Here is an 11643-nt window from a genome sequence, read left to right on the forward strand (position 1 = left end):
TCATTTATATAGATAAAAAGTAGTAAAGATATAGGAAAGGAAGAGTTGCAGCGTCAGAACAAAAAGTGGTACATCGCTCAGCAACAAAGAAGGGCGTAAACAGCGGGTGTTACGTGGTGAAAACAAATCAACTGATAAAATAGTAATTCTGTAATCAAGCATAAAACCATGTAACATTACATGGGATAGGTGATGTTTGTGACCGGACTGGAGTAGGTGGTGGTGGGAGGATATATGGGACAGGTCTTGCATCTAGGTCTATTACAGGGATATGAGACATGAGGCTAGGAGTTGGGAGCAGGGGTTGTGTAGGGATGGACAAGGATATTGTGTAGGTTCATTGGGCAGTGGAATACCACTGTAGGAGGGGTGGGGCAGATAGTGGATAAGTCATTTCTCATTTCAGGGCAAGATGAGAGGTAGTTGGAACCCTGGCAGAGAATGTAATTCTCTGTGTGGTACTGAGTCACGAGGGGGATGCTCCTCTGCGGCTGGACTGTGGGACTTTGGAAGGTGGTGGGTGACTGGAAAGATTAGGCATGGGAGATCTGTTTTGATACAAGATTGGGTGGGTAATTACAGTCTATAAAGGCCTCAGTGAGAAACTCGGTATATTTCGAGAGGGACCACTTGTTACTGCAGATGAGATGGCGATGGGTGATTAGGCTGTATGGAAGGGAATTTTTGGTGTGTAATGGCAGCTGCCAAAGCACAGGTATTGCTGGTGGCTGGTAGGTTTGATACGGACTGAGGTACTGATGTAGCCATCTTTTAGGTGGATTTCAACATTGAGGAAGGTAGCTTGTTGGATCGAGAAGGACCAGGTAACGCGAATGGGGGAGAAGGTGTTGAGGTTCTGGAGGAATGTGGATAGGGTGTCCTCACCCCCAATTCAGAGTACAAAGATGTCATCAATGAATTTGAACCAGGTGAAGGGTTTTGCATTTTGGATGGATTCCTCTAAATGGGCATTAAAAAGGTTGGCATGGGACAGTGCCATGCGAGTGCCCATAGTGGTAGCCAGATTAGTTTGTAGGTAATGCCGTCAAAGGAGAAGTAATTGTCCATTAGGGTGTAGTCGGTCATGGCAACTAGGAAAAAGGTTGTTGGTTTGGAATCTGTCAGGTATTGGGAAAGGTAATGTTCAATAGTGGTAAGGCCATGGGCTTTCAGGATGTTAGTGTAAAGAGAGATGGTATCAATAGTGACAAGCAGGGCACTGTGGATGTATACATGGATGTATACATGGACAACGAAACAAAATTCCTGGTTTTCCCAGTTAAAAATACACTTTCTCCCTGATGAAAATATACTTTTTCATTGTTAAGTAACAGTATAATATTCCTCGGAACCGTAAAACTTATCAGTCCTTTCAATGGTTGTGGTTTTATACACTGGCATAGAATTTCCCGGCACATTAGAAAACTAAACTCAGGGGGAAAAAACACGTTTTGGAAAGATGTCTGATGTGCAGAAACATGTACACTGCGTATTTTCATATTATGAAAGTATAAATTCGAATTATACCAACCACTGCATGTTACTTTCCACAGAATTGAAATCGAGGCTATGATGTGTTTTTTTAAGCCAGTCATAGCTCATGTCAAGCAATCTCGCCAGCCAATGGCAGCGGATATTCAGTGCATAGGACACATGATGTAGTCAGCTGATAGCAACATCACTGTTTAGTAGTGCGAACACACAAATAGGAAAAGGTAATGGTTCAAATGGCTCTGAGTACTATGGGATGTAACATCTGAGGTCATCAGTCCCCTAGAACTTAGAACTACTTAAACCTAACTAACCTAAGGACATCACACACATCCATGTCCGAGGCGGGATTTGAACCTACAACTGTAGCGGTTGCGGTTACAGACTGAAGCACCTAGAAGCACTCAGCCACCATGGCTGACTGGAAAAGGTACCGTAATGGTTTAAATTAATATACATAGTGTTGCTACAGAAAATGAAAATCTTTTATGTATTATATTGGTCCCTAAGATTAATAAGCTGCAAGAAAAGCTAAGCTTTTACATATAATGTTGATCTATTTTGTGCATGCTACACTTTAAGGTACATCACAGTCTTCCTAAAGCCTTTGACACATTTTGCTGTTGGCAGATGCTTGTATGAACACTGTGTTTTGTTGTTGTATACGGTGTATTTCCTTTGCAACTTAAATTTTATTTTCGTTTTTTTTTTTCCCCTCTCGTTCGTTTTTTATTGCTGCAGTATTATTCCACAGTAGCGAGATACGGTACTATTCTTTGTTAGAGTATTGGTTCTTACCACTTAAAGTTACAAAAGTTTAACTCAAAACTGAAACAATGAAAAATTGCCAGAATTCTAAAAAATTCCCAGGTTTTTCCCACTTTTCTCTCAGATGAAAAAATTCCCAGGCTTTTCCCAGATCTCCCGGGTCATATACACCCTGTAAAGGTACACTAACTGTGGACAGTACATGGAGGAAATGGATGGTATCTTTTGTATAGGAGGGTAGGTCGAGGGTAATACACTGTAGGTGTTGGCCTACAAGAGCAGAGATTCTCTCAGTAACAGCCACAATGCGTCATCCTGGTGGTTCGGTTTATGGACTTCAGGAAGCATGTAGATGGTTGGAGTGCAGGGAATGGTAGGGGTGCGGAGAGCGGTGGGCTGCGGGGAGAGGTTGTGGGATGGGCCTAAGGGTAGTGCAAGAATAAGAATGAATTCTAAGATTGGTTTGAGGGGGTGGGGGAAGGGGAGGGGCGGAGCAGAGGAAACGAGTTCTGCCCAATGACTCTAAGCATGCAAGTCTGTGGCGGATGATGGGCAATGAAGGGGTAAAGGTCGCATCCTATGTCAGTGACAGAAGCGACCGACACTGCGCAACAGCTTCATGCGACAAAACACACAGGTGTTGTTACGGAAGTGTCCTATGTGAGCGACATCTGTATCGCCACCTGTCTCCCACTGCAACTGATGACTTATGGCACGGCAGCACGCGCGACAGAGAGTGACAGTCATGTGTCTTCTTGGTAAAGCAGTGGAGCGGACGCGATGGCAGTTATGAAATCTTATCATTCGAATTTAAGAAAACTATTTCATGAAAAAATTTGGTTCTTTCACATATTATAGCTTGATATCTTTAAACGATACAGGTCTGAATTTATTTTCGTTATTTGTCATACAGGGTGTTTCAAAAATGACCGGTACATTTGAAACGGCAATAAAAACTAAATGAGCAGTGATAGAAATACACCGTTTGTTGCAATATGCTTGGGACAACAGTACATTTTCAGGCGGACAAACTTTCGAAATTACAGTAGTTACAATTTTCAACAACAGATGGCGCTGCAAGTGATGTGAAAGATATAGAAGACAACGCAGTCTGTGGGTGCGCCATTCTGTATGTCGTCTTTCTGCTGTAAGCATGTGCTGTTCACAATGTGCAAGTGTGCTGTGGCCAACATGGTTTATTCTTTAGAACAGCGGATTTTTCTGGTGTTGGAATTCCACCGCCTAGAACACAGTGTTGTAGCAAGAAGACAAAGTTTTCAACGGAGGTTTAATGTAACCAAAGGACCGAAAAGCGATACAATAAAGGATCTGTTTAAAAAATTTCAATGGACTGGGAACGTGACGGATGAACGTGCTGGAAAGGTAGGACGACCGCGTACGGCAACCACAGAGGGCAACGCGCAGCTAGTGCAGCAGGTGATCCAACAGCGGCCTCGGGTTTCTGTTTGCTGTGTTGCAGCTGCAATCCAAATGACGCCAACGTCCACGTATCGTCTCATGCGCCAGAGTTTACACCTCTATCCATACAAAATTCAAACACAGCAACCCCTCAGCGCCGCTACCATTGCTGCACGAGAGACATTCGCTAACGATATAGCGCACAGGATTGATGACGGCGATATGCATGTGGGCAGCATTTGGTTTACTGACGAAGCTTATTTTTACCTGGACGGCTTCGTCAATAAACAGAACTGGCGCATATGGGGAACCGAAAATCCCCATGTTGCAGTACCATCGTCCCTGCAACTTCAAAAAGTACTGGTCTGGGCCGCCATTTCTTCCAAAGGAATCATTGGCCCATTTTTCAGATCTGAAACGATTACTGTATCACGCTATCTGGACATTCTTCGTGAATTTGTGGCGGTACAAACTGCCTCAGATGACACTGCGAACACCTCGTGGTTTATGCAAGATGGTGCCCGGCCACATCGCACGGCCGACGTCTTTAATTTCCTGAATGAATATTTCGATGATCGTGTGATTGCTTTGGGCTATCCGAAACATACAGGAGGCGGCATGGATTGGCCTCCCTATTCGCCCCTGTGGGGACACTTGAAAGACTAGGTGTACCGCCAGAATCCAGAAACAATTGAACAGTTGAAGAGTACATCTCATCTGCATGTGAAGCCATTCCACCAGACACGTTGTCGAAGGTTTCGGGTAATTTCATTCAGAGACTATGCCATATTATTGCTACGCATGGTGGATATGTGGAAAATATCGTACTATAGAGTTTCCCAGACCGCAGCGCCATGTGTTGTTGACAATTGTAACTACTGTAATTTCGAAAGTTTGTGTGCCTGAAAATGTACTGTTGTCCCAAGCATATTGCAACAAACGGTGTATTTCTATCGCTGCTCGTTTAGTTTGTATTGCCGTTTCAAATATACCGGTCATTTTTGAAACACCCTGTAGTTACTGTGCTGCATGAAATTGAGTACATGTCTGCACGAAATTTTTAAGAATTTGTAGTGGTAAAATCACACTTTCGTATAATTTAATTAAGGCCATACATTGTTGCGTATGAAATGTAACCAATATATCTAAATTGTATTTAAAGTTAAGACTGGAATGATATCTCTCTTCATTCTTTCCAGCGCTTCAGGAATCAAGTGGTGTTAAAAATCGTCGTATCTCATAAAAGGTTCAAGATATCGAAAGGACAAGTTTTGGAAAAGTCAGCGCATAGAAAGGACTATGTTATCGTATGATTAGCACGCGATACGTTTTTATAAACGCATGAGCATAGCGAAAACAAGATTCCCTAAAATTTTGTCTGAATTTTCATAGCCAAACAAAGGAAGAGAAACAATAAACAGGGTATCAAAGTGGCAAGGGTGAGGTCTAGTTTTGTTTGAAAGTAATCAGGGTAAATAACGAAAACTTAATTAATGAGTTGAGCAAAACTTGAAATATTTCACGAAAAGCTGCTGCCAAGCTATGTAAATGAAGTGTCAAAAATTTCATCTGTTCAAGGCCTAGCTATTTTGCACATGAAAAGATACATTGGTGCGATATGTGAATGTCAAAAAGGCTTCTTTTGAATCCAGTACGTTAGGAAGGCAAACGAGGAGTAAGTAAGATCATGCTTTCTGAATAAAACTTGAAAATTAAAAATGAAACAAATCAGTGGAATGAATATTTTATGAAATGATTTGTGTAAAAGAAATAAGCAGATCATAGAGAAACGCTCTACATGCCTTTCAATGATGCTCGAAATCATGAACAGAAAATGAGGTGCACCAGACATTTCCCTCATATTTTTTATTTCATATTTTTTAGCAAATCATTACACAAAACTTTTGACTTTCTTCTCAAAAATTTTATATTCTTTACTTTTACAGACTATTTAGATTAATTGAAACGTTTGGCCTTAACACTTAGCCGGCCGCGGTGGTCTCGCGGTTCTAGGCGCGCACTCCGGAAACGTGCGACTGCTACGGTCGCAGTTTCGAATCCTGCCTCGGGCATGGATGTGTGTGATGTCCTTAGGTTAGTCAGGTTTAAGTAGTTCTAAGTTCTAGGGGACTGATGACCACAGCAGTTAAGTCCCATAGTGCTCAGAGCCAGCCTTAACACTGACTGCTGATGAATTATGTTGCAACATCAAATATCTGTAAAATTTCGTGGTTCATTGTAATTTCATAGGAACTTAATGTGTGTGATATACTGGGATAGGTGTGTATACAGTTAAAGATCATGTTCTTTGGCAAGATCTTAAAAATATACTTAGCAATGCAGTGAAGACAGTGTACATAAAACTTAGTATACAGAATTGTAGCTGAGTCAGTTAAAATATTATATAAAGCTGGAATCGAACCAGTGATCTTGTCGAAATACGTAATCACTGTCCATAACGCTACTGCTACGGCACAGCTGCTTAATATACAGGGTGTTACAAAAAGGTACGGCCAAACTTTCAGGAAACATTCCTCACACATAAAGAAAGAAAATATGTTATGTGGACATGTGTCCGGAAACGCTTGCTTTCCATGTTAGAGCTCATTATATTACTTCTCTTCAAATCACATTAATCATGGAATGGAAACACACAGCAACAGAACGTACCAGCGTGACTTCAAACACTTTGTTACAGGAAATGTTTAAAATGCCCTCCGTTAGCGAGGATACATGCATCCACCCTCCGTCGCATGGAATCCCTGATGCGCTGATGCAGCCCTGGAGACTGGCGTATTGTATCATAGCCATCCGCAATACGAGCACGAAGAGTCTCTACATTTGGTACTGGGGTTGCGTAGACAAGAGCTTTCAAATGCCCCCATAAATGTAAGTCAAGAGGGTTGAGGTCAGGAGAACGTGAAGGCCATGGAATTGGTCCGCCTCTACCAATCCATCGGTCACCGAATCTGTTGTTGAGAAGCGTACGAACACTTCGACTGAAATGTGCAGGAGCTCCATGGTGCAAGAACCACATGTTGTGTCATACGTGTAAAGGCACATGTTCTAGCAGCACAGGTAGAGTATCCCGTATGAAATCATGATAATGTGCTCCATTGAGCGTAGGTGGAAGAACGTGGGGCCCAATCAAGACATCACCAACAATGCATGCCCAAACGTTCACAGAAAATCTGTGTTGATGACGTGATTGCTCAACTGCGTGCGGATTCTCGTCAGCCCACACATGTTGATTGTGAAAATTTACAATTTGATCGCGCTGGAATGAAGCCTCATCCGTAAAGAACATTTGCACTGAAATGAGCATTGACACATTGCTGGATGAACTATTCGCAGAAGTGTACCCGTGGAGGCCAATCAGGTGCTGATAGTGCCTGCACACGCTGAACATGGTACAGAAACATCTGGTTCTCCCGTAGCACCCTCCATACAGTGACGTGGTCAACGTTACCTTGTACAGCAGCAACTTCTCTGACGCTGACATTAGGGTTATCATCAACTGCACGAAGAATTGCCTCGTCCATTGCAGGTGTCCTCGTCGTTCGAGGTCTTCCCCAGTCGCGAGTCATAGGCTGGAATGTTCCGTGCTCCCCAAGACGCTGATCAATTGCTTCGAACGTCTTCCGGTCGGGACACCTTCGTTCTAGAAATCTGTATCGGTAGAAACGTACCGCGCCACTGCTATTGCCCCGTGCTAATCCATACATCAAATGGGCATCTGCAACTCCGCATTTGTAAACATTGCACTGACTGCAAAACCACGTTCGTGATGAACACTAACCTGTTGATGCTACGTACTGATGTGCTTGATGCTAGTACTGTAGAGCAATGAGTCGCATGTCAACACAAGCACCGAAGTCAACATTACCTTCCTTCAATTGGGCTAACTGGCGGTGAATCGAGGAAGTACAGTACATACTGACGAAACTAAAATGAGCTCTAACATGGAAATTAAGCGTTTCCGGACACATATCCACATAACATCTTTTCTTTAATTGTATGTGAGGAATGTTTCCTGAAAGTTTGGCCGTACCTTTTTGTAACACCCTGTATAGTGGTATCAATTTGCGTACTTATGCGGCTATTTAATCATGTAGTCAGTCATTCTCCCGCATTTATTGTCTGTTAAAAGGTCTTGATCATGTGAAAAACATTCGTATTTAATTATTTAATGAGATAATCGAATGCTTCTCTACTCATTTACGTGTATTCAAAGAAGTTGTATGGTGACCTTCATAGTTGATATTTATGAAATTCTCCATGGGGATTCCTCCCTTAGAAAATTTCATGCACATCGTCTCTTTCCGTTTCATTTTCTTAAGTAAACCTAATTTTGTAGCCTTACTCTCCAGCTACAGTATTCTACAAAATTTTGTATGCTTTACTTTTAGACTATTCAGATTAATTGAAACGCTTGGCTTTAACACTGACAGCTGATGAATTATGTTCGCAACATCAAATATCTGTAAAATTTCATGGGTCATTGTAACTTATTAGGAACTTAATGTTTTCTACAGTTTAGGTGCGCCGTTTTATAGAAACAGCTGGTTGACCCTAATCAGCCCAATGTAGCGCGACATGGCCGCTCGCACGCAGGATACCCGGGCTTTTCGCCTGATGCTGCGGCTTGTCGCCGGAGTATCACGTATGCAGAAGTTGCGCACTGTCGATCACTTCTGTCGCTCACGTAGGACACAGCCAAACAGCTGCGCTTACGGAATGCAGTGCTACCACTATCTTGCACTCACTTGTCAATTATTGATGCTGCAAGTGCGTTGAGTGTGTCACCTACAGTCCTACGTACCAGCTGTTAAGGGCTATGTACTGCATGTCTACAAAAGTAAGAACTGAGACAGGGTACCGTAGAAAAAGGTTACAAGGATTCATGAAATGGAAACTGTTTAGTTTCGTGTTGAATAATGGCACTTTTTGCTGCTAATCCTGTATCCGTTCTCATATAGACAATTAGAAATTAAAAGAAGCCGGTAGTAAAACTTAAGTTGTGGCAATAATCGCCATTGCTATTGCGACTTTAGTCGTGTAAAGGATCAGAGGGATTTTTTTTTAATCAGTCGACACCAACGGTCCACCACAGTAAACCATTGCGAGGTGTAGGCCTAATAAAACTTGTGATCCTAGCTTAGGCAACTGTATATGTCGTTTAAAGAAGTCTCTCTGAAAGGGAAACAATACGAGGAATTCCTACAACTACTATGGGTTGTTTAAAACACACACACACAAACAAAATTGCCACTGTAAAGTAACTCAGACACGGGAAGGCAGTTTCAAAAAATGTACAAAGGAATAATTTGAAGGTAAATTTATATCATTTTGACGGTAGTTTGTGGTGATTTCCCATAATTATCTCTGCAAAATTCCCAAATTCTTTTCACAGTGCTAACATTGTTTCTGCGTACTTTCCTCGTCGACTGTGAGACAGTGTATGGAGCAACTTTTTATCTTTGCTCTGCTCGCAATATTGAATGAAAGCTTAATTATTTTCTTGCTCCACACCGTAAAGTACTACCGCTTACGCTACTCCGACGGGTGGAAAGTGCATCTAACGCTTCATCGCTCATCAACATATGGATTAACGTGCGTCACAACCCAACACAACACAACAATCACTTAGCAGTTGCAACACACCGGCATACGCAAGGTTCTGGATTAGATCGCTGAGGTTGGCAGCGACCGGATACATAAAATGATCGAACGGAAGTCGACCGACTTCTGCCGACTTACGAGTGAGCCTTCGTTCGTCTCTTTGTGAATAAACCTAGTCCGACCGCCTTACAAGAATACTGATACAGTGCAACAACTTTATAAAATAACTAATGAAATCGCACAGCTCTCATGCACAAGGAAACACTCCAAGTTTAGTGTACGAAGAATCGTGTACACTAGCAAAATACTAAAATGCCATTGAATTCTTGGTGAGAATATAATCACTCAATGGGGCAGACAGTATTTACTGACGAGTACTGTACTGAACTGTATCCATGTTCGTTGAAGGCGCCAAACTGTAATGCCAACCGCACCGAGATAAAAACTACTATAAAATTCCTTATGCCTGCCAGATTATCGGATCTGCCCGATAATTGTGGTCCCACTGTAGAAACTGAACCTTTATTTATTTACTTCCATACTACTATTATTTCTGTGTAAGAGAATATATCTATGATATGGATACAAATGTCCTGTGATGTAGCTCAGGCATTTACATAACAAACTGTGCTAGATTTTTTTGGGGTAGAGTTCGTACAACGGGACAGATTAACCTAAATTTGTGTGTTAAGTGGACTTTAAGAGGAGATTACGCTACGAATAATCATATTACGGTGCTGGAAGTATAACATCAGTTGTAACAGTAAGAAAAGAACTGAGGAGCTCTTGAATGAGTATTGTCCGATTGCAAGTAAATATGGCCATTCTGTGGACTTACTTCGAATCCTCCATTGTATAATCCCTGGATTTCAACCCATCCGCAGAACCAGTCGCATAAACGTATTAAATACGCTGGTACATGATGTAGCATCAAAGAGGTCTCAACAGCATTGTGGAGTTTCCAAGGAGAATAAGGAGACGGTTTATATACTAAGCTCCCTCGTTAGTATCCAGTTAAAAAGTAGGGTTGAAGGCAGAATGTATACCAATCGATTACGCAGTTTTTATGAGAGATATATTCTAGACAGGTCTTCTGCTGGTGGAAAATAATGGCACAGCAGGAAAAAATACAAAAAGATTAACAAAATCTCTGCCTTTGACCGAGCGCCTTCTGGAATCTACGTTACTGAAGCCATCAAATATAACGAACTGGTATTGTCCAGTTGATTGAAAACATAACTTGATTTGTGTTAGCCTTTCCTGGTGATACATATGCAGACGACGAACATTTAAAATCATCTCTGAAACCAAATTAAAAAATGACTCTTAAACCTCTTTTACGCTGTATTTAAAATACGTTTCCTTTCATAACATTGTCCGTGACCAAGCCTACAGTATGTTTTCAACTATGTTTGTTGACAAGTCCCCGTCCACGCTGGCGAAAAACATTTCTGCATTTTATTATTATCATCTGCAACAATGAAGGAGGCGTAAAAATTTGGTATTTGTCGTATTATATGTTACAGTTACGTGGTACTACAGTATTAACAGCAAAGAGGATAAAATAGTTGTATGTTGTGCTGTATCAATAATATACAACAGTATGAGCAGATGGAAACAAGGTGTAGTTGAAGTGTTGTACGAAAACGTTCTCTAGCAGATGTGAGGGAATAAAATTTTGTACCAGCCGTATTTGGACTATGGCATTCACTGCTCGCAACTTCCCTATGGGATGTCACAATACGATTTTATAATTCTGTCGAATTTGATAGAGCCATTTGTTTCAATCAACGACACAAATTAAAAAAAAAAAGTAATTTACATCTACAACCATACCTGTGCTATGTAGATCACTGTGAGATGCAGGGCTAAGGGTACTTCCCATTGAACCAGTTATTAGGGCTTTTTTCACTTCATGTACAGAGTGCGGGAAGAATGCTTGCTCAAAGCATCTGCGCACTGTAATTAGCATATTCCTCTTTTCGTGAGCACGTGAACGTAGGGGCTGTAGCATATTCCTAGATCATCACTTAAAGTCGGTTGTACAAACATTCAGGGTAGTATGTTAATCTTCAAGCATTAGCCAGTTCAGTTCTTTCATAATCGAAGTGGCACTGTTTTGTAGATCAAACAAATCTGTGACTATTTGTGCTGTCCCTTCTGTATCATCTCCAATATATCATGTTTGTTTTATTTAGTATGGATCCCACATATTTGAGCAATATTCCATGCTGAGTCACATTAGTGTTTTGTAAGCAGTTATACATTTTGCTAGCATTTTACCAATGAGTAGAACCATGCCACCTGTTTCACCTATGACTGAGCCTGAGGGATTGTACCATG

General features: G+C 41.5%; 1 protein-coding gene across 2 annotated transcripts in view; it reads right to left on the reverse strand.

The window, feature by feature from the left end:
• LOC126272592 (armadillo repeat-containing protein gudu-like) overlaps nt 1-10440 on the reverse strand; it is a 188934-nt gene extending 178494 nt beyond the window's left edge. Inside the window, exon 1 of one of the 2 annotated variants that reach the window (XM_049975522.1) lies at nt 10139-10272. In XM_049975522.1, the coding sequence (XP_049831479.1) occupies nt 10139-10152 (14 nt within the window). In that variant the 5' untranslated portion in view covers nt 10153-10272. Of the gene's footprint in view, nt 1-10138 lie in introns of both variants that reach the window. The other variant, XM_049975521.1, reaches the window with a different exon arrangement.
• Nucleotides 10441-11643: the final 1203 nt, after the last annotated feature.

Source organism: Schistocerca gregaria, chromosome 5 (assembly GCF_023897955.1).
Source record: "Schistocerca gregaria isolate iqSchGreg1 chromosome 5, iqSchGreg1.2, whole genome shotgun sequence".
NCBI lineage: Eukaryota > Metazoa > Arthropoda > Insecta > Orthoptera > Acrididae > Schistocerca > Schistocerca gregaria.